The sequence below is a fragment of the Oryzias latipes genome, chromosome 15 (genome assembly GCF_053564925.1).
Source record: "Oryzias latipes strain Hd-rR chromosome 15, Olatipes_Hd-rR_3.1".
Lineage (NCBI taxonomy): Eukaryota > Metazoa > Chordata > Actinopteri > Beloniformes > Adrianichthyidae > Oryzias > Oryzias latipes.
This window is the reverse complement of record NC_136251.1, coordinates 20559693-20583063: the sequence shown is the minus strand read 5'-3', so window position 1 is coordinate 20583063 and position 23371 is coordinate 20559693. Positions and strand designations below refer to the sequence as shown.

At 39.4% G+C, this 23371-nt stretch overlaps 1 protein-coding gene across 50 annotated transcripts in view; it reads left to right on the top strand.

Moving 5' to 3' along the window:
* The window catches only part of LOC101165834 (ankyrin-3), a 113401-nt gene that overhangs the window by 70985 nt on the left and 19045 nt on the right, over positions 1–23371 (top strand). For 21 of the 50 annotated variants that reach the window (XM_078931907.1, XM_078931911.1, XM_023963662.2 and 18 more), the window contains 24 exons: positions 24–221; positions 1431–1529; positions 3443–3541; positions 4594–4791; positions 4937–5035; positions 5568–5666; positions 5784–5882; positions 5989–6084; positions 6975–7047; positions 10331–10454; positions 13857–13959; positions 14516–14566; positions 15409–15518; positions 16158–16190; positions 16900–17124; positions 17234–17388; positions 17791–18002; positions 18219–18426; positions 18689–18785; positions 19788–20016; positions 20136–20261; positions 20456–20578; positions 21088–21114; positions 22233–22314. In XM_078931907.1, coding sequence (XP_078788033.1) covers positions 24–221; positions 1431–1529; positions 3443–3541; positions 4594–4791; positions 4937–5035; positions 5568–5666; positions 5784–5882; positions 5989–6084; positions 6975–7047; positions 10331–10454; positions 13857–13959; positions 14516–14566; positions 15409–15518; positions 16158–16190; positions 16900–17124; positions 17234–17388; positions 17791–18002; positions 18219–18426; positions 18689–18785; positions 19788–20016; positions 20136–20261; positions 20456–20578; positions 21088–21114; positions 22233–22314 — 2965 coding nt within the window. Of the gene's footprint in view, positions 1–23; positions 222–1430; positions 1530–3442; positions 3542–4593; positions 4792–4936; positions 5036–5567; positions 5667–5783; positions 5883–5988; positions 6085–6974; positions 7048–9683; positions 9900–10330; positions 10455–13856; positions 13960–14515; positions 14567–15408; positions 15519–16157; positions 16191–16899; positions 17125–17233; positions 17389–17790; positions 18003–18218; positions 18427–18688; positions 18786–19787; positions 20017–20135; positions 20262–20455; positions 20579–21087; positions 21115–22232; positions 22315–23371 lie in introns of those variants that run through there. The other 29 variants (XM_078931947.1, XM_078931938.1, XM_078931906.1 and 26 more) reach the window with 17 other exon arrangements.

Below are 23371 nucleotides of genomic sequence, written 5' to 3'. Positions count from 1 at the left end.
AACTACCTTCTACTTCTGTGCAGGACGACCAGACAGCATTGCACATCTCCAGTCGGCTGGGTAAAATTGATATTGTCCAACAGCTGTTGCACTGCGGCGCCTCAGCCAACGCTGCCACCACATCTGGCTACACACCCCTGCATTTGGCCGCCCGTGAGGGGCACGAAGATGTGGCTACCATGCTGTTGGAAAACGGAGCATCACTGTCATCTTCCACCAAGGCCAGTAACAAGATGAAAATTTATATCACAAACAAAAAAAATCCAACATTTCACATTCCAGGTGTCAATTTATTTCGGTACCACATTTGTCCACAAGAGGGCGTCTTTTTAAAGCTGAAGTGCATAAAAGGAACTGCGTTTGGAAATGTAGACTAAAGGAAAAAACTAAAATGTGCATTTTCTGATCTTTAAATTCCACAACGGTTTCCAATTTTAAAACTGCTTTTTTATTGTTCTTTTATGCAATCAGTAAACTATCAGAGCTTCATGACAATTTCTGGTGGTAATTGTTGCACATCGGGGTTATTACAAAAGTCAAGGTGAAGCGTAGCTGTGCAAGATAATTTATAGTACTTTGTGCACGTGTGCGACGTGTAGCTGGAGGCTTTCTTCAAAGGTCACCTCTGTTAGCAGAGAAGATTAATGTAGGGTAAACCCCATGGTGCTGTCTTTCTCTCTAACACACATACCCTCACACATGGCTTTTTTTTTAATCAGCTGGTTAAGGGAATTATGTCACTGCGATGTGGGAATAAAGGATTTGGCAAAGTTGAAAAAAACGATTAAAGTATTTTTTGATACTTGTAAACTCATTTCCTCCCTGATGCAGCTACATTAAAAAAAACTTTTTTATTGGCCTACCCATCTTCTCTGGAACAGTCCTTTCCACAGAAGTCATGTGAACGCTGACTGTAACTAGTTCCAAAAATTAGGTCATGTGTTTCAGAGCAAATAGGAATCTGTCAGAGACCCACATTCTTTCTGTAAAGTATGAGGAAACGTGTTTAAATATCTTTAGGCGCCCACACAGTCAGTGAGCCGGGACTGACACCATTAAAGGGCGATTTAAGCAACAGCCCTTCAGATTTTTTCTAGAGTAACAAAAACCATTTGTTGTCCTGCATCGGTGATACATGCACAATATGGATCATTTGTTCATCTTAAAACTTTAAGAGGGTAAATTCATAGAAGCTTGATTAACTCCTTGTTAAACATTTTATAGGCTCCTGTAAAAAGATGTCATGTTAAATAATATAACTTGTTTTATTTAGTTTTGGATACATTTTAGATTTTTGTATTATAATTGTGTTAATTCTCATAATTACCATTGTGCATATGGGGAAAAATCCCATGTTAAGGGAAAAAAAATATTCCTGTTTGAAAAAAGTTTTTTTGTCTTTTACAATTCTATGTCCTTGTGTCCAACAGAAAGGGTTTACTCCACTGCATGTGGCTGCAAAGTATGGCAAGATGGAGGTGGCCAGCTTGCTCCTGCAGAAGGGAGCTCCAGCAGATCCAGCTGGAAAGGTGGGTTTGAAGAGAGGACTGTTCTTGTGCACATGTTGCCTTGGGGGGATTGTCTTATAATCTTAACACTGAAGAATGTTGTCAGATGTGCAGCTGCTGGAAAACATGAGCTGTCTGTAAAGGGTGGAGCAAGACACAGACTCCAAAACAACAAAAAGAAAATCCAAAGCACAGAAAAGTTGTTATGAAAGGCATAAAATAGTCATTTTTTTACACTGCTATAAAGTATTTTCAGGTTGTCAGCTGTTCTTGTTTCTTTTGGAGTTTTGCTTTCATGGCTGCAACTTGACCCAAAACTGGTTGGAGTAATTTTTTAAGAATGACCAGTACTTTCTGCTTCCAAAAAAAGCATATGAAGGAATGTATTTTATCCTCTGATGAACATGCCGACACATTTGGAGGCACCTTTTCTCAGCACAGGCCTTCTGGCATTAGTCTGTGCCTCTATCTGAGAGTGTTTAGCATAATGGCAGGCAGGTATGATAATGAAGCTTCCACAAAGCACAGATGTGTCATGCTAAAATCAGCTCTGCTGTCAGACACAGAAATGTAATGACCAAGATCTCCACATGCTGTAAAAGCAGAGATGCAAAAACGTTTTTTGTCACACTTTTTTTGAAAGCTCATCTTGAGAGATTTTGAAAGGAGCTTGTGAAATTTAAGTATTAAGATTCCAGAAAAAGTAAGGAAAAAAACAAGCTTAAAACAATGATTTTGTTTTTCTGGCTTTTGTACATAAATTTAAACGTTTCAAAACAGAAGCCACAATGAGTTGGGTACTAGCAAAAAGAAAATACAGTAGCTCCCATTTTGAATTATTTTTTAAGCAGTTGAAGGTAAATCCATTCCAACTTTTATTTCTAAATTGTTTTTCTATTATTTTCTTTTTTAGTGTTTACAGTCAGATATGTCATTTTAAACCTATATCTGAGTTTAAAAAAAGTATATGCTGGATTAATCAAAAACATTTTTTAATAAATATTATCAGGCAAAAACGTCAGATATCATTTGAGGTTATTAGCAGTCATGTGACAATTTTTGTTCACCTCTATTGGCTGACCAATTACTGAGCAAAAATATTTCTACTTTTTCTGAATATTTACTTTAATTTTTCAATTCAACTTTACTTATACAACCCAAATTTACAACAAACTTGTCTCAACTGGCTTCACTAATTGTACAAAACAAAAAATCAGTTATAAAATGCAATAGCTAATTGCTAAACTAAACTAAACAGACTAAGCTAAACTAGGGATCCCTGCCCTTAGACCCTCCTTCTCTTTTTCTTCTTCTGCTTTATCTGAAGTTTAAAACCTTAAACTTCAAATAGTGCTGCAGACACAAAGTAATGGAAAGTACTGTATAGTATAGATTTAATAATAAATGTCTGTGCAGTTTTAAGAATAACCGTGCTGAAATATTTTTTTATTGCAAACCACTATTCTATTGTCATACACGTATGTGGTGCTTTGAGCCTTTGCTCACATCCTACTGCAGTGACATGATGTAATGGTGTTCTTCATTTGCCACTCCATTAAAAAGCATTTGTTCAGTCTCTTAAAGGCAACTGACCATGCCATCAGTCAGTGTATTGCTCCTAAAACTGAACTGAAAATCCTCGAACCAGCATGTTCTCCTACTACGTGTTCTGTATGTTATATAGTCATCTTAATTATGTTGCCTTCTGTTATTGTATTCTAGTTTCACAGCTAAGTTTTCCACTCGCAAAACTCTTTCATCACTTATTAATGTCCATCCTTCACCATTTTGTATTTTTTTCACCATTGTGTTTGCGTCGTCATTAATCTTCTAATCTGCTGTTGTGTTGCATGCTTTTTGCGCGGATGTGTTTCTGCTGCATGTGTGGGTGTGTGCGTGTGTGTGTGCGTGTGTGTGTTTTGGGGGGGTTACAGAGTGGGCTAACTCCACTGCATGTAGCCGCTCACTACGATAACCAGAGAGTGGCACTCCTTCTCCTGGATCAGGGAGCGTCTCCACATGCTGCTGCCAAGGTATCCGCACAACATCACACCAAACGACTTACACGCTGAAGCTGCTGTTGTGGATCAGTAACAGCCGACTTGTGTGTCACGCTCTTGTGTTTGTGTACAGATCTCTAAATCATCCATTACCTCCCATTTCATTGTGATTCTTGTGTAACAGGGCTTTCCTTGGCTTTATTTTCTTGTGAGATGTTGCATTTTTTGTTTGAGTTGACATTGCAGAAATTAATTTCTAAGTTAATCTGAATCTGTGTTTACCTCAGCATACAATCAAGTTACATTTATTCTCATCTTGAAAAACAGTTTCACTTTCCTCCTGGTAGCTCTGTTTAATTATCTGTTTTTATTCATGGAGTGTTATTGCCTCCCTCCAACTCTTTTCTTTCTTCAAGTTCCCTCTTCATAAATTGTTTTCTCATCTGGCATAGTCCTAAAGTTAGTGCTCTAGGTTTAATTTATCTGTTTTCTGAAGGGTTCAGATTGCATTCAGTCAATGAGTTGTTTGAAGATATTTCCACATGAATGCAAACTGTGTTTTGTCTAAACGTTGGGTCATAAATCAGAGCCAATGTGGGATTTCTTCATTTGCAGACATTAGGGCTGCCAAGTATTTCTTTCACTAGTGAAATTGTCCTTGCTTTTGTGCAATAAATCTCAGGAAGTTGGGATGCAGTGAGGATGCAGAATTGTAAAAGTCTGCACAATGCCCCTTTTTTCCTCTACAAGAAAATACCCATTTATTTATGCTTAATGGTGTTTCTCAGGACTTTGACATTGTGCCCAAATTGAGCAAACCAATGAGGTTTGTGTTTTTTGTGTTTAGCCAGATGAACAAAAGCTTCTACTGATGTTCCATGTATACGTTCCATACCTGTTGGATTCACAATTATTCTGGTGTCAAATTAGAAAATGTGTGCTCTTTTATTTATCCTCAAAACTGCAGGGAGCTTTATGATATTTATTGTTTGTCTGATGATCTTAATTCCCCAATTATAAATTATGAAAAGGTGTGTTAAAAAAAAAAAAAACTAAAATTTTGGTATATGATTTCTCAAACTCAGAATGGTTACACGCCTCTGCACATTGCTGCCAAGAAGAACCAAATGGAGATTGGTACGACGCTGCTAGAATATGGTGCTGACGCCAATGCAGTGACGCGGCAAGGCATCAGCCCCATTCACTTGGCAGCACAGGAGGGCAGCGTGGACCTGGTGTCCCTGTTGTTGGCCAAGAATGCTAACGTCACCGTGTGCAATAAGGTACAGCAAAACATCTCTTTATTACAGACTGCATTGTTATTTCAATGAAGATGTGCTTTGCAAGTGTTACTTCTCAGCGCCTCTTTTAACACACAGATTGTAAATCTGCTCATGCGGTTTGTGTGTGTCCCCTCATCATGAACAGAACGGACTTACGCCACTGCACTTGGCAGCTCAGGAAGACAGGGTCAATGTGGCAGAAGTCCTTCTCAACCACGGGGCTGATATCAACCTGCAAACAAAAGTAAACCTCTTTTTCAACACTCACGCATCAATTACCCTGCGAAAGTACACACAAAAAAAACCCAAAAAATTATTGATTCTCATTTTGCAGCTCGATGCACACCTAGTTGCCCAGACTTTACTGTAAATGTTAGTCTTTGTGATTTTCTTTTAACCGCTAACTGATTAGTCTTTCCCCGCCTTACTGCAGCACCAACTCTGAACTGCATGGTGAATCTGGCACTGCCAAAATAAGAGTCAGACTTCCCTGACTTTTAGCACAGGTTCACCAACACTAATCTACAACAGCAAGGACATTTAACATACACAAGGTTGTTCGCTGCACATTCCCACTGACATTGTCTTATATGTACAGCATTGATCCCAACTGTATTACAAAACTTGACAATAAATCTTTAGAGTTTTTTTATCGTCATACATGACATGGTAATAAATAGTGTATACATTTTCTCAAAAAAAGTATAATTTTGTAAACCAAACAGGTAGACATTTCTAATCTCTAACTCCCTTTTTATCCACTGTGCTTTATGCAGATGGGTTACACTCCACTACATGTGGCTTGTCACTATGGCAACTCAAAGATGGTAAACTTTCTGCTGGAGAATGATGCCAAAGTCAACAGCAAAACAAGGGTAAATAGCCCTGCAAAGGGATTTTTAAAAAACTGTAAAGGATTATACATGTTTACGCATTTGGACAGTTTAAGACCATGGCCAGATCTAAGAGGTTATGCTCATGTCTCTATTCAGAATGGTTACACTCCTCTTCACCAAGCATCTCAGCAGGGGCACAGTCACATCGTCAACCTGCTACTACAACATGGAGCCTCGCCCAATGAACTCACTGTAGTAAGTAAACAAACCACTTATACACAACCGAGGGTACAAACAAGAATTAAAAAAAAAAATTCTGTTCCTTTCTGTGATTAACTTTGTCCATCTTGTCGTTTGCCAGATTGGGAGCACTGCCCAGTCCATTGCACGTCGCCTTGGGTACATATCAGTGGTGGACATTCTGAAGCCCCTGACAGATGAGACCTTGACGTCCTCAGTAAGACCCTTCATTTTTGTAAAAGCGTTCTATAAAACAATATTTGTTCAATCAAAAATAATTTAGCTTTTTCTTCATAAATTCCACCCATTTTTTTGACCCGCTTATCCCTTTTGGGGTCACGGGGTACCAGAGCCTAACCTGACTATTGTTGGCCGAAGGGCGCTTTTTCTTGGTATAAATTCATAAAAAATAAATTAAACTAGAACCAACATAGTATACATGGAAGAATTCTTACGTAAGATAAACATTTTTTCCATTCTTTTGTCTTTTTAAAGCAATTTAAAATTCAGAGTAAAGTCTGAAAGGTGAAGTTTGCTTTGTTTTAAGTTTTATGTTTACCGGCCCCACCCTGTGAGGTGCAGGAACTGTCCCTATTGAAGAGGCCGGTGAAGGGCTTAGATTGCAGCTTATGTGTTACCTATGGTCACAACAGTGATCTCATCAACACACGTGAGGAAGAAGAGCAAGAAAAGAGACAGGGGTGAGAAAAGGTCAGACGGAAAAGCAGATACTGAGAGTTAAACACAATCGGAAGTAAAAAGATGGAACCTTAAGAATTGGGCTTTTTTCCCTTGTGGGTGTTAAACTTTTTTTAAAGGTGCATTTGTGTTGAAACCACCTTTAAACACACAATTCTCTTTTCTCTGGTTTTAGGTTGATGTCTAACATAGAAAAGATATTAAAGATCTCAGTTTATTCTGAATGCAGAAACTGTGTAAACACATATTTGGGGCAGAGATTGTTTTTCAGTCTTATTAATACTAAAGATGATGACTAAGACACATGTAAAGAATTTAATTCTTCCTTGCATTGAATCAAGTGAGCAAAGAAATAAGTCAGTACATGTTAATTGAGCTTAATGGTTGATCTGTTTCCTGTATTCACAGCGTCCATCAGAAAAATTCAGGATCTATATCCCAGAAATCATGAACGAGTTCCTGGACATGTCAGACGATGAAGGTAGATAAAAGAACACGTACTGATTGCAGCTGCTAACGATTGTTTGAATTGTCCTTGCATGATTTTTATTTGTACTTTCTGACATTATTTTTTTTTAAAGTGTGCATATCTCACTGTATGTGTGTCCAAATCAAACAGTCTGGGCTAATGTGCCAGAAATTCTAAAAGAAGAGTCTTTTTCAGATGTGGATGAAGGTATCTGTTGCCAGTTTATGCCTGCTGTGGTGGCGTTTGTTTGCTTTTATTTGACACAAAAGCAGAGCCTCCCCTGCAAAAGCTAACTGTCAAACCTCTAATGCCTTATAGAGATCTTTTTTTCACTAACACAGACTTCTGCCATGTATTTGTTGCTCTTGTGTTATAATCTGATGATTATTCATTTATATTAATCTGTTTTTTTTTGTTTATGCTTGTGTTACTAATCGGAATGAGGAGTGTCAGACACATCAGCTCCTATTCTGTTGCTTCTTTTCAAAAACTTTATTGAAAACAAAGTATTCAACATTTTAATCTTGAACCTTTATATATTTTTTACTTTGGAAACACTAATGATTTAATCCTGGTCCTCCTCATCTCAGAATTCTAATATGTTGTCAAGGAAACCATTATGTGACAAGAGCCAATGTAAAGCATCAATTGTGACACCATCACGGTATTGCTCCTAAAAACTGTAGTAGCTCTGCAGAGCCTTGATTGAGGCTGTGCACTTTAGTCATCTATTTGCACTTTGTTTTGGAACCACAGAGCCAACATGCTTGCAAAATTGATGAGGTTGGTCATGGGCCATTGCCTAGGAGACAGGGTTGTCTTTGTCAAGTGATACAGTTAGACACAACAGCCATATCAGGTGATAGCGGACAAGTTAAAAGTTGCTTAAGATATGCTTTTTAGCGTATGTTGTCTATGAGGAGTAATGGACGTGTGTGCTGTCGATAAACTGCTTGTGCCCTTCATTTATCAGCTGTGAGCTTGTGAAGTGCGACCTTGATAATTACCAAAAAAAGAACAGACTGGTCTCAGTCGGCTGCTGCCTTCAGGCTTGCAGTCTTTTGTTTGCATGGGATGTGATAGCTGTGATATGTGTGTGTGCTTGAAGTGAGTAAAGACTTGCCACAACTTTCTTTAATCCCACATGAGGGAGGCCAATCCTATTAAGCTGCAGGTTGCAGTTACTCCAGCAGGTCACATTGTGAGTGGATGTTGTGTTTGTAGCTTGGCTGTCTGTGCCTTATGCTCAGCATGCTGTCCACAGACTTGATCTAAATGAGCCATCAGCTCTGCTGTCATGTATCCAACAAAGGCAGCTATGTCTTGTCGCAAGTTGAAGTGCCCATTAGCTCTCTTATTCTTGTGTAAAAGTGATTGTTGCTCAAGAGTTTTCAGTTTAGTGAAGGCTGATTACCTCATTGCTTGCATCACAGTCAAGGGCCTCAAAGATTAGAGGAAGAAGCAGCAAATGGGTGCTCAGAGTTACTCTCACTTCTTTGCTGTGTTTGTTGCAGAGAGATTCCACGGCATTTGCTGAGAGGAGCTGTCAGCTGACTGCGCTCTGAAACTGCGCTTCTTTTAGTCTGAGTTAGTTTACAACTGTTGTTACAGAGACGCGCGCGTTCTTTCTATCCTCGACTTTCTTTTAAATCCAAGGAGATGAGCTTTCGCTGAGCCTTGTGCAAGAGAATTAACCCCACTCTGATCACCTTTGTCAGATATCTCTGACTTCTAATGTTTCAGCTCGGGGCAGTTTTTTGCAGCAAAACTTGAGGAGTTTCGGGTAGCAGGCACGTGCGCGTCAGCTACAAGCGCGCAACTCGGTTGGAGTGGATTTTAGGACTTTTTTTTCCCATCAACAGCCAAACAGGGATTTTTACTTTTTATCAGAAGATTTTTTTTTTCCTTTTTCTTTTCTTTCTTTTTTTCTTATGTTTTTTTTATTTCTGATATAATTCTAAATAAATTCGCGGACCTAATCTGGAAGTTTAAACTGGATTGAGATCCTTATGGCGGCGAAAGAAAAAGGTTGGTTTGGCTATGGCTGGGGTAAAAGTTAAAAAAGGAAATAGACAAAAATATATGAATAGAATGATGACAGATTGCATTAATTAACATATTTTGGCTATATTACTTTGCATTTACTGATTTATTTGTTCATTTGATAGACAACTACTTGTATTTTGTTATGAAATAACTTGTCTACATCTGAGCAATCAGCTTTAAATTAGTTTAGCTAGATTAATATATTTTTCTAGCAGCGAAGAAGCTTTTTTGGTGATCAAACGCACTCAAGCTTGGGACACAGGATATTTCGTTGTCAGTCTAACTATCAAAGTAAAACCAGGAAATTTTAGGAATTTGTTGTGATGTTTTCTGTTGAGGATTGACATAATTGAAATTGGCATTTTCTTATTTTTTAATTACATTTTAATTTTAATTGTTATTTTAATTAATAATAATAGTTCGATTATAGAAGCAATAGAAGCGCTAGTTACACGCTACCCATTCACTATGTAAAATTATTTTATCCTTTATATAATTTTTTAATTATTTTATTTTAAAATTGCCGACACAGTCCTTGTAGGGAGCCTGGTCACGTGGTTTGAACACATTTCACGCCCGCCAGCCCCCTTTTATTTTGAAATTTGAGGGCGGAAACGCTTGCTTTGTCGCGCCGGTTGACGTCTGTGGCGTCTGATCGGGAGTGCGGCAGTGCTGAAGTCGGGGGGAGGGGCTGCGGTGAAGGAGAGGCGCGGTGCAGGGCAGCACAGAGCCGGACATGAGGGAGAAGGGAAAGACCTACAGCCGCTCCGGCGGCCACGTTGACCGGCGTGTCATCGTCCACCGGTCCGCTGATCGAGGTGCAGTCCGCGCGCGACCTTTCTCTATTATTGCGCTTGCTGCGCCGGGGCTCCTGCCTGCTGTTAACTCAGTCTCAGGAGAGCGGAGGAGAGAACTGCGTTTTATTTTTAAGGAGTGCGCTAGTCTTCCGCAAAGTCTTCTTATGTTGTTGCCTCTAGATATGATGCGATTCTCATAAATTATATGACTTATATTATAGTCATAGTCAGTGCTGCTCTGGATGCTGGTGTTAAAATGTATTGAAAAGTTGTGGGACATATTTGCAGTGAGTTTTGGGTTAAAGAAGGATGCTGATGATCACTCAAGGCCTCTTTTGATTGATTTATAAAATTGTGACCTGTCTCTTGTTTTGCTGGTGTGCCGCATTGCCTCTGTGGTTTGATGCTCCGGTGAAGTTCACTGAAGGATGCTGTGATTTCCCTCCCATCAGGTGAGGATGCATTGACCGGTGACACGGACAAATACCTGCGGCCCCAGGACCTGAAAGAGCTGGGGGATGACTCCCTCCCCCAAGAGGGCTACATGGGTTTCAGCATAGGGGCCCGCTCAGCCAGGTAGGCACCTGTGTGTAAAGACCACACTTTTCTTCATCTCACTGAACATCATTGTAACAGTGAAGCTGCTGCAAACACACACACATTTAATAAAATGTCCATCCTAGCGAACTGTTGTTGGCTTAAGGTGGGAATGGACCAGATCATCAGTTTACACTCTTCCTAGCGCCCATTTTGACACAAAGAAACAGAAAAGACTGGATAGTGTAGCTGGAAAGTTGCCATCTAATGATTCAACCTGACAAAATGATTCAGCGTTTTGGGTGACCCCTTTCGCAGCCAGGCGGAAACTGCAAAAGGAGTCCACGCAGTAATGGGAGAGATGAAAGCTGTCTCTCTGAGGGAAACAACCAGCAAAGAGTGGAACAATGTGTTGTGGAAAACTGTCCGTGTATGGTAGCCATGATGGCAGATGTACAGTGATGGCTGGATGGATAAAAACAAGAGCTCTAGCTGTGACAGGAAGCTGCTAACATCAGCAGGGAACAGCAAACAAGGGAAATACTGAATGAGATGCAGAGTTTCCATGTAAACAAGTTGGGTTGATTCACACCAGACTTGAAGAGTCCTAATAGAGAAAATAAAGTCCTGTAGATGTTTGACCTTTGAAATTATAATAAAATATTGATCTCACCGAGGAGCTTGACTTGTGCACACAGCAGAAATGTGTTTTATGGCTGTCAGCTGTATTTGCATTTTAAATAACCCTTTACATAAAGTCCATATCTTGAGTTTTTTATTATTTCTTTTTTGACACGCCCTCTTAGAAAAACTTTGTCCTGTATTTTTACATGCTTCAGCATACTTAAAGGAGCTGAATTAGGAGTTTGAACGCTGTGACACGCAGATTATCAAATAGTTAATAGATGATTTTTGTGTGACATTCAGCAAGTTTATTGCTTTTTCCTTACTTTTGGATATTACAGCACTACATGGTTTGCCTTTTTGCTCTGATGAATGAAACAACAACGAAACTGTGTTATTTGTCTCTCAGCTGTGCAAAAAGAAGAAAAATGTTTGAATGTTTCCTAAGTGCTTTCTTTAGGGTTACTTTTCTGCTTTCTTCTTCTTCTTTCTTCCCTGTACCCTATCCTTTATCCTAGCCCTAGAATCAGGTAAGAAAACAGTAGTAGAAGTAGAAGTTGTGATCTAAACCCCAACCCTACTAGTATATAAGAATTCAACCCAAACTACATATTTGTCAACCTGCTACTGTTTTTCTTGTTCGTGACGTCTAATATATCACATTACTTTATGTCTCATATTATTGGACCATTGCACGACTTTTTTATTTTTATTTACCAGGATAAATCATCAATTCTTTTGAGTTTGTGTTGTGTGTACTGATCCCTCATAAAACTTGTCATCCCACGTTCGCTGTACCACTCATGCTACGTTCAAAACGGGCACGTGCTGCGCGTCCAAAAACGAGCTGAACGCGTGTTTTTGTCGCTACCTGATACTAGCGGATATACTTAGTATAGTTTGAAGAAGCTTGGTGCAAAATGTCGAAGCGGGGTAAATCTTGCAAATCTTGCTCCAGGCTTTTTCTTTCACAGCTCTATTCCGATACACGAAAGACTTGGCATCGTTTATTTCTGGCTGAACACAAACCACAATTAATCATTTCTCCCCATGATCAATTTTCAAACGGTTGGCACGTCCGTGAATACGTCACTACCAAATCCGAGTGGTCTGATTTGGTCCAAGTTCAACTGGTCAACTTTCAGCGCGCGTTCAAGGCAATGCGTTTTGCTTGTAGAGCCTAAAAACAGACTTAAAAATTTGCGCTACGAGTTTTGAACGTGAAAGCCCGAAACACACATGTACACTAGTTTACATCGAATTTTCATGGAAAATGGTCGCTTGAACGCGCATTGCAGAGGCCAGTGGGAACGTAGCTTCAGTGTAACTTCCAGGGATGGTTGCTTTGATAAGTCAGTCTGTTTGTTGGTGGTTCTGGTATGTGTTAAGCAATGGTTTGCAGAGATGGAAAATACCCTCTTTTTAACTGACGAAGTCCCACATGAACAGTGACTCAATCAACAGCTTTCTTTGTGCGTCCACTCCCATGGTGCACATATCTAGATGCAAAAAGAGGAAGTGAAATAAAAAAAAAAGAAAAATAATCAGAACAGGGAAGGATGAGGTAGTAAGAAAGTAGAAATGTGGTAAACACATAAAATAGTGAGTGATAACACAAAATGACTCTAAAGTCAACCTAGATAGCAAACAACTTGGATAAAAGGGAGGAGATGGACATTTATTTGGGAAAGGAGGATGTGGAGAATGAGAAAGAGGAGCGAGCCGAGGAGAACAAACAGTGTCCGGGTAAGGACGGGGAAGAGGGCAAGAGGGAAAGTCGGCACAGTCATGCCAGCCGGGCCATTTAGTCCGTACAGAGTTGCTTGGTAACTTCAATGGGGTAGGCAGACTGCTGAATAAAGGGCTTCTCTCTATGCTGAATAGTGTGCCCACTCAAACACGCTGAGCTCTGCAATTTCTCCCCCTCTCCTCCCCCATTTGTGCTCTCACACATGGTGCATCAACACACATGCACCACACACTGAGAGAATACAGTTATCAGCTTTATTCCTGTATATTTAACCCCTTTTTAAGTCTCAAACTTTCTTTTTTTTTAAATTAGTCCCAGCTGTGTACATTTAACATTGCAAAACCCATGCAGATGTATAGGATCATCTGCACCAATCATACTCATTCAGCTGGATGGAAACAGGACAAAGAAAGGACACAAAGAGTCGACGGCACTGCATTGAGGCTGCAAAAACAGGCCCGCATCACTGTACGCAGTCATAAAGAAAGACTGCAGCAAGCCAGGCAGAAGACACTTGCTGTCAGTTTTCTGGAATATGCCCCTCTAAAACAGGCCTAATCCAAGAATGAAGGTTTCTTAGTCTGTTAGATCGAGCAGGATTTTTGAGAATAGTTCAGATGCAAAAGTGTCTCTTGACTTTCTGTCAACTGGTTGAACATTTCCTTATTACCGTCCTGCCAGGTTTAGATATTCAAAAGACACTCATCTTTTATTTTCATCGCTTAGTAGGTCACACCATAGAAGGTGTGGTGATGATGCACATTTGACACATGTTGCACCCTTTCTCTTCCCACTCTTTCCCTTTTATCTCTTAATGCAAACAAACTGGCCTTATTCTCATTTCCATCTCTGAATAACCTGCTGCAGTATCTTATCCTTGTGTAACTACAGACTCTTCCGCCTCTTTTTGTTTCTCCTATGATTACTGGATCTCTGTCCAGTCAGTGAAAACCCAGTTCCCTGGAGGTTGCATGCATTAATGTGTTCCTTGCTTTTTGTTTTATGCCGTGTGCCCTTGCCCGTCACTCGTTGTTACCCCTGGCGCCGGGTTGCATGGTAACCTGTAGCCTCCGCTCCTTCAGCTCGGATAGGTCCAACACGCTCAACCGGAGCTCCTATGCTCGAGACAGTATGATGATTGAGGAGATTCTGGCCCCCACTAAAGACACGGTAAGTGGCAACATCACATTTTCTTTTTTGTTATCGACCGCTTTTCCGCTGTCGTACTTTGTCTTTTGTCTGTAAAAATATCTGTAAATGTCAAGTTTTTACCATGGTGTTCAGCATAGTTTCTCCATCAGATTACAGCCTGCATAGATTAAGCATTGAGTTAACTAAAGATACAGAAATGGAGCCAAAGGGTTTAGTGCTCAGCATCTTGATGTAGTTTATTCGAACTTAAGGGCTATGGGAGTCCCAGTTGCATTCTCTTGGAAAATCTCAGAGCTCTGCAGAGCTCGTCTGCTTGCCTTCAGATACATAAACTCAATCTTTTAGACCAAAACCAATAATAGTTGTTTATTAAACATCTGACTGATTTTTTTTCTTCTTGAAATCACCAGTTTACTTTTAAAATTCCTGCTTATAAAATCAATGAGACCCACTCTTGACCGTCTATTAAATTAGAATTATTTTTTTAAATTTCCCAAATTGAGGCTTAAATGAAGTCACAGTTCTGTTGTAAAAAATCCAAAACCTTTTTCAACTACTTTTCTTCTCCTTTAAGCCTCAGAGTGTCTGTAAAGACATTTCCTACCTGGTAGATCCACTCAGCAAGGTATAAAGATTGATGTCCAACTTTTTTTTAAGATTTTGTCAGTTTTTAATTTTAATTTCACTTAAAGATGCCCACTATATTTTGATTTGTGGGATTTGTTCATTTAGGATTTTGGACATAGTCATTTCCCCTTTCATGTACAAGCATTTTACCTCGTTTAAAGACCCACTCTGATGAAAATTTTGTTTTTGGTCTTTTTTAACTTGTTCTTGTGGCATTTTTTTGATGATGGAGGACATATATTAAGAAAATTGAACTCAAAATTGACAGTTTTATTTTTATTTAAATGTTGTAATTGGGAGCAGATGAAAAAAATGTAGTTTGAAAAAGAGATTATTGGAGACATAGAAAATACACTGGGTGGGCCACAAGCTCCATGTTCCAAGCTCTCAGCAACGGGAAGGGGGGCGAGGTTGCTCTGTGCCAACAGTCCGGCCCACAACCTGAAGGTGAATTTCTACTGAATTACTGCCGCTTTCCAGAAACAATTTGCTAGGAAACTACTTTTTTTCCCATTTTGAATTAATACAGCATGATCATACTTTAAAGACCACTGGAAATGCTTTTAGAGTAGCTCAAAAGATTATCAGAGAGGGTCTTTAAGCTTAATTTTTGCACATAAAAATTGGTGTTCTTGTCTGTGTTGGATGTTTGTCTCTGGATTTTTGTTTGTTTCATGTATGCCCCTAATATTTTGATTCATGCATCAATATAAAAGTCATGAAGACCCAAGGGGAACGTTTTGTTCCATCCATTTTCTTTCCATTTGTTTTTTATCTTTTATGTTCCAGTTAAAATCTATTCTAATCCTCCCTCATCTTCTCTTCTTTACTTCACTCCAGCACCTTGCTGTGACCAGAGACTACAGCTCAGAGTGTATGCGGCGATACAGCTGGACTCCAGACACGATGGACCACAGTCATAACACAGTATCCAGCCCCATTCACTCTGGGTAAGAAAAGAATCAGATCTCTTTAAAACCCATTTACCGGCATGTACACGCTCAGAGGCACACATGCTGTACCATTTGGCCCCAACCCATTTTTCTACAGTCTCAGTCTCCAGGGAGGCTTGCAGATGAGAAGCAGCTGATGTAAAAACATTACTTTACAGCAAAGAGGGACATGCGTCATCCACTAAACATCTTGTTTCATTCCTTCAGTATGTAGACATGCTCCAGACGTTCACCCACATTTGCGAACATTTTGCTATTTTTATTAAAACCTAGAGAAAAGCACAGGCCATGTTTTTTATTGAGTAAAGCAATAAAATGCTGCTTTCATGTCATGTGCATGCTTTGAATAAATGACAATAGATGGAAAATGTGTCTTCATTGTGATTAGAAATATCATTTTGGGATCTGTCATCGCTCTTTTTTAGACTTCTATTTTTGTTTCTTTTAGTCACTACCACATTGTCCTCAGTGTGTGTTATTATTTTTTTTTTTATGTCCCCCTCCCGTATTTAATTCTTTAAGTCTTTTCCCATCTGTGGTAGTTACAGATCCCTGTTGGGCTATTTGAAGTGTTGATACTAAAACTAGGTTCTGGGGGTTTGCCTCCTGCATTGTCTCCATGTGTTTATTTTGCAGCTCCAACTCCCCGCTCCCTCAGTATGACTCCAGGTGATGACTGAGCTTGCTGCTTACACCCATGATGCCGCAGTGATGTCTTTAACACACCCCCACCCCCACCCACCCATCTTGTCCCTGTCTCCTCTCTTTCCGTTCTGTGCTCGTCTCATCTGTGTGGTCTGGTGTTTCATTTGTATGGCGTAGAGTTCAGAACCGTGTTGGGAGTCCTTCATTAACATCCCTCTTTCACTCAACGTTACAGAATTTTACAGGAATTCTGCTTGTAACGGTGTAGGAAAAAACGAGTTGGTAGCAGAGGTGTGTTGGATATATGAGTGGGATCTTTATTCAAAAGAGATGGCGGACAAATTAACAAACATTTGTGGCAAGTGTTGGAATTTTGATCACTGAATACTGCTTTGAGGAGCTGAAACTTTGACTAAAATCTCCTCCAAACAAGAAACGAAACGTTCTTTTCTTTGTTTGCATCTTGTTTAGTTTCAGACGCCTTAAAATGTTTTAATCTGAGGATTCTGAAGATGAGAACTGCAAAGTTTCAGAGCTTGAAGCATTCTTTTTTACTTTAATCTCTCGTCTTATCTCTTGCTCTCCTTTTTTTAATTTCAATTTCTTCTTTATTTGGGTGTACAGTGATCACAGCATGGGAATCGTCTTCCTCACGTGTGTCCATGGTCGTCTTGCTCTTCAACTCTCCGCTCCCTTGCCACCTCTGAAATGGAAGTTTTTTTTCCTTGTGCAGGTTCCTGGTCAGCTTCATGGTTGACGCTCGCGGTGGTTCCATGAGAGGCAGCCGCCATAACGGCATGCGCATCATCATTCCTCCCAGGAAGTGCACGGCACCCACACGGATTACATGCCGCCTAGCTAAAAGGCACAAACTGGCCTACCCCCCACCCATGGTGGAAGGGGAGGGGCTGGTGAGCCGGCTGGTGGAGGTGGGACCTGCTGGTGCACAGTTCCTCGGGTACGGTTGTATTTCACAAAAGCAGTGATTCCAGAGTCAAATGATCATAACCAGACAGTGAATATGTGTTACCATATACTAACTTCAGCTACACACTATTTCTCCTCAGTCCTGTGATTGTGGAGATCCCTCATTTTGGTTCCATGCGGGGCAAAGAAAGGGAGCTAATTGTGTTGAGGAGTGACAATGGTGACACATGGAAAGAGCACCAGTCTGATTTTAGACCAGAAGACCTCACAGAGCTGCTTGCCGGCATGGATGAAGGTAGAGTTGTTTTTTTTAAAACAGGAATTCTATACATGAATTATATTTAAATTGAACCCACATGGGTTGATTTAGAAATTAGAATGTATATGCTGAATCCTTTTAAATTCCTTTTTGAGCAGTTTTTGCTTTTTAGCTACCACAGTTTTGTAACCATGACCTTAATACTTGAAACGTCCCTGAACTATTATGGTGAAAAGTCAAAATATTATGGCGATGCAGTCCAAAAAACCCTTTTAGTTATTTCTTAATTTCAAAATCTGTGCAGGACGGTTTAAATACTATATTTAAAAAGTAACAGAATAACTGAAAATTAATATATTTGAGTTAGAAAAAATTGTTTTAAGACAATATAGAATAAAACAAATACTATCGTTTGCTTGTCCTTAAATCTTGTCACAGAGCTGGATAGTCCCGCCGAGCTGGAAAAGAAGCGCATTTGCCGCATAGTGACCAGAGATTTTCCTCAGTATTTTGCTGTGGTGTCAAGAATCAAGCAGGAGTCCAATCACATGGGTCCAGACGGAGGCGTACTGTCCTGCAGCACCGTGCCCATGGTCCAGGCCTCCTTTCCACAGGGGGCCCTAACTAAGAGGATCCGCGTCGGGTTGCAGGTGTGGAAAGACTTGTTGGATCACCCAAGGCTCAATCCCCTCTTGTACTTTCAAAAGGACAATTTGTTAAAACATGACCAGATTTGTTGATAGATTTGCCTTTTACTTATATAATAAGAAATGTTTTAAACTGATTGGATATTCTGGAATTGAAAATCTTAAAAATAAATCAGTTAACAGTAACTTTTCCTTCTGGCTTTGTTTGCTTCTGTTTAGGCTCAGCCTGTGCCCGATGACCTGGTCAGAGCAGTCCTGGGAAACAGAGCCACCTTCAGCCCCATCGTCACTGTAGAGCCCAGGAGGAGAAAGTTCCACAAGCCCATCACCATGACGATCCCTGTTCCGCCTCGATCAGCGGAGGGCCATCCCAGCGGCCACCGAGGCGACTCTGCGCCCTGCCTTCGTCTGCTTTGCAGCATCACAGGCAAGCAAACCTACAGATTACTAGAGCATGACAATACTGCAGCACCTCACCATCCAAGCAGCCTCTGCTGAACTGATTTTAAGTCAATTAGATTCTATTCTTGGATTTTCTGCTCTTGATTTTTGTGACACATCATACTTAAGTGGCAGTGGCCACTTTATTTCAGTGTTTATTAAAAACTTCAATAGGAAAAGAAATGAAAGCTAAGCACTTGCAGTGGCAGCCAGGGAGTGAGCTCATCTTTTGGCCCCGATTCACACAGGAGGGACGTCTCCTGCGCAGTGGGAGGACATCACAGGAACCACACCACTGTCCTTTGTCACGGACTGTGTCTCCTTCACCACAAATGTGTCGGCCAGGTGAGAAAAGCACAAAGTACACACACTTTTTTCCTTTGATACTGTAAATCCAAATGAACCCAAGAAGCTGTAAATCATGTCCCTTAATATGACTTAGTACATTATATTGCCCTTTTTAAACATGTTTTTAAACAATGTAAATCTTTAAAAAAGTCATTAATTAAAATACAGATTAGCTGCAGTTACATCAAAGGTAGTAAAAGAAAAATGTGCAGAAGTTTGAAAAGTATTCATAAAATAAAATGCAAAGAATGAGTTTCTGTGAGTTTCTAGCTCAAAGTAAACAGGTTTTTAAATGTAAATCTGAATTCTTTAACAACAAAAATCTATACATATATATCATGTTCCTTGTTTTTAATTATTATTTAGTAATTTATTGATTTTTATTTTTAGAACTTTACATAAAGCATTTTAGGAGCCAAATTTGTATTGTTTTAGATAAAATATTACTTCATGAAAAGGTTATTATAGGCTAAATGCCTGTTTTCTGCTATTAAAGTTATTGTCAAGAGATAATAAGAAGTTTAAAAATACTTAACTCAAAGTAGGGGTTTCTCCATCTGCATGCAATTCAATGCCTGGCTTTTTAAGTTGACTTGAAGGACTTATTTTATATGACATTTTTGCAGAATAAAAAATGTTTTTTGTGTGTGCTGCCTGATGGGCCTGTTAATGAATCTGTAGATTGTTGTGGCATTCTCCTAAACTAATTGCAGTTTAGCAGCTGATTGGCGTTAAGTACACAAAGTCATGCACTTTTTTTTCTAGTTAGATTCAAATCATGTGGCGAGTGTGCTGCTTGATATTAAAAATTCTTTATGTAGTCTCAAGTAAAATGCCACAATTCTTTCGTTTGTCTGTTAGTGGCCCTTAGACAAAATAGCTTCTGATGGTTGATGTTAGCATACGAAAGTTGCAATTCAATAAAAAAAAAACGGGACAACTTTTTTTTCACTTAGCATTAATATTTATATCATCCTCCACTTTATGTTTCCTGCTCAGGTTCTGGCTCGCAGACTGTCACCAGATTCCTGAGACGGTGAGTCTAGCGTCTCAGTTATACCGGGAGCTAATCTGCGTGCCCTACCTGGCCAAGTTTGTGGTGTTCGCCAAGATGAATGACGCTGTGGAGGCACGGCTGCGCTGCTTCTGCATGACGGATGATAAGGTGGACAAAACCCTGGAGCAACAGGAGAACTTTGAGGAAGTGGCTCGAAGCAAAGACATCGAGGTGAGTACTTTCAGTGTAAAAAATGAAATAAAAGAATAGATCAAAATAAACCTTTTTTAGTGTCTTCTTCCAAAGGTTCATGCTTTGAGAATGCATTTTTGATCTTATGATCCTTTTAGGTTCTTGAGGGGAAGCCTATCTTTCTGGATTGTTATGGCAATCTGTCACCTCTCATCAAAAGTGGGCAGCAGCTGGTTTTTAACTTTTACTCATTCAAGGAAAACAGACTTCCCTTCAACGTAAAGGTAGAAGACTTTTTTTATTTTAGCCTTACAAGCACCTAAAAAAGAGTTTTTTTATATTTATGATTTGGGTGATATGCTTAAAAATAAAATCCCAATATTTCCAGTTTTTAATTTAAGGGTATATAAATGTTAATTTGTCTGAATCTATTGTCTTTGCAATTGCTCCACATTAACTGTTCTGCCACACTCGACAGGTTAGAGATGTGGGCCAGGAGCCATGTGGCCGCCTTTCCTTCCTGAGCGAGCCGAAAACCTCGAAAGGCCTTCCACAGACTGCCATATGCAATTTGAATATCACACTGCCAACCCACAAGAAGGTAGGCTGCGTGGAGTTTCCATCAGTTGAGAACATGTCATATCATCTACATGTAAATAAGGTTGCCATACCATAAGCAATGATGTCCTGACACAGGTCATTAGAGGTCAATCGGTCCAGACTTGGTGCTCGTGAATTTTTAAATTGATAATTAAAGCCTCTGCCATGAGACCCAACACAATACAGGTGTGCCACACATGCACACTGCACCTTTTTTGGTTGCATGGCTCACTGAAAGTGATGGAAAAAAACGTTTTTTTTATGTTTGTTGTGGTGTTGATTGATCACAAGAAACTGCATTTTTTGCTTCTGCTTTTGTTGTTTTGCTTGTTTAATTTTTCTATTAATGCCAAAGACTTTTTCTGATGCCTTTTGTTGTTTTTGCTGCTTCATTCTCATCCCCTGAGTTTTATTTCCACCCCCCACCCCCCGCCCCTGCTCACTATAATGCCCCTGCTCTCCATTGTGCCATCTCTCCCCTCTCCTGCAATGCATCTTGGAATACCACAGGATATGGAGTCTGATCCTGATGATGAGGTAAACAAATTCTTCATCATCACATGGAACTGCTTCTTCTATGTCGATGTTTTTTTTTCTTTCTTTTTTTGCTTAGTTTGCAAATGCTGGAAGAAATATGTGCGCTGCAAATATTTTGTCTCTGTGCAGAACCCGAGTTAGTGAGATGTAGCTGACTGCTTTGCTTTAACACAACTAGGGCATCGCTGAAATGAACCCTACAGTGCATGAGTGGCTTTTGTTTCATACAGCAAAGAATTATTTACTGTTGTCCTTATCAAAAGTCCGAAGTAGCCAAATGCTGCGCCACATCCCAGCTTTTTTTCATTACTCTTCTTTCCCATACATTTTCAACAAGTCCTCATCATACTAACTCATAGAAAATGAGTCTTTTTCAGCATAAAAACAAACAAACAATACTTGTTATTTGTCTACTTACCCACTATTTTCTACTATTAGGTTGGTTTTCTCTCTTGTCCTATGGATTTGTGACAATTCCTACTGCATGCAGACACATTTCTTTGTGTAATAGAGATCTAGCTATTAGATACCAATAATAGAGACCAAGTGTACTACAATTATTTGTCAACCTATTTTTAGCTGAACACCAAATAAATAACCAAATAACAACAAATAACAAGGGATAAAACTACCATATATTGCTGTAAGAGCACATGCTCCTTCAGGTTAGTCAATCACTTTGTTTATACTACGGACTTTATTGGAGCCTCGTTTCAAGCCAAAGTTTAAACTCTGTTATTGAGTAATTTAATAAGGTTACCATGACACCACATCTGGTGATGAACCGAGGAATGTGTCTTCCAGATAAAAGGGAATTTATTTGACGTACTTGACCTAAGTGGAAGCTTAACTTTCCTCATTCTTTGACACATGAAGCAAGTGGAGAGATGTGGGCAAAGAGTCTCAGGAGGAAACACTAATGCACATCTTCAGCGCCTCCTTGTGTTGCTACTAATGGCATGTGCAAAATTACTAAAAACACAAGTATTCCTGTGTCCTACAGGAGTTACCATTAATAAATACATTTAATAAATCTTTATTTTAAATATTTTGAGCTACAGTTATTTTATTTTTATGTTAAAGCATATTTTCTTTTTTTTTGTTGTTTTTTTTTTCAGACTGAAAAGCCAGAACGACGTCATACCTTTGCCTCCTTAGCTTTACGTAAGCGCTACAGCTATTTGACCGACCCAGCAGCGAGTGAGTGTCCACTTTTACTTTAGTTAAAGTTTACATTATTTTGACGTATATTGTTGTTATTTTTCACACTATATTGGCTAAAACCCAACTATATCTATCAATCCATACATCCATCAATTTTCTACAACTGCATCTTCTTGTTTAGAGCCACAGGGAAGTCTATTCCACTTGTGGCTCAATCACAGTGCACATATTTATTTCCCACTCATCGTGTGTCCTTGATAAAACATGGTTTACAGTCATTTGTTCTTACCACCAAGCATCATCAAACATGTGCATGGTTTCCTGTGTGTTTTGCTTTGCTTACCCACCCCATGTCGAAAACTGTCTCCCTGTATCAAGTGCTCTCTTGTTTTGTTACTGTAGAGCCCCTGTCTGCTTATTCATAAAACCAGTGTTTTAAGTCGTGTTGAATAAAAATTATTCCAAATTGTTTGCACTCTCCTTATTGGCCATTTCATTTTTATTGGCTTTATAACTATGTGCGAGTGTTATGATTGTCCAACGGGTTGCACTTTACTTCATGTGCCTGCAGTTTCCCTTTGATAAAGACAGACAAACCTTAAGTCTTCTTAAAATTGTTAAACAAAATTGTAAGAAACTGCTGATGAAACGGTTTATTTCAGGGCATTCTGCACAGCCATGTAAAGTGCAACCTCATGTGATTAAGTTATGAAAAAACAAAACATTTTTTAATATTAAACTAGGGGTCATCTGGCATTGGAAATGTACCAATTTAAAAACGAAACACTTTCTTATTTGTGTAGTTCAGGATAACGTTGCTTGGGGGCAATGACTATTGAATACAACCAAAGTCAATGGAATCCACTGATGCCTTTGTTTCTGTTTTGAGTTGTTTTTATGTTGTCAATGATACCATTTTACATGCATTTTTGTTTCCATACACACTCCATTTTGTATTGAGTTATTTTGTCATTTAGCCATATCACTCTACAAAATGAGCATTTCTTACATATGTATAAATATTTGCCTTGCTGCTGTGAATAGTACCAATTCTGACTGACACAAACTTCTCTTTCTGTTTCTTACATTTTAT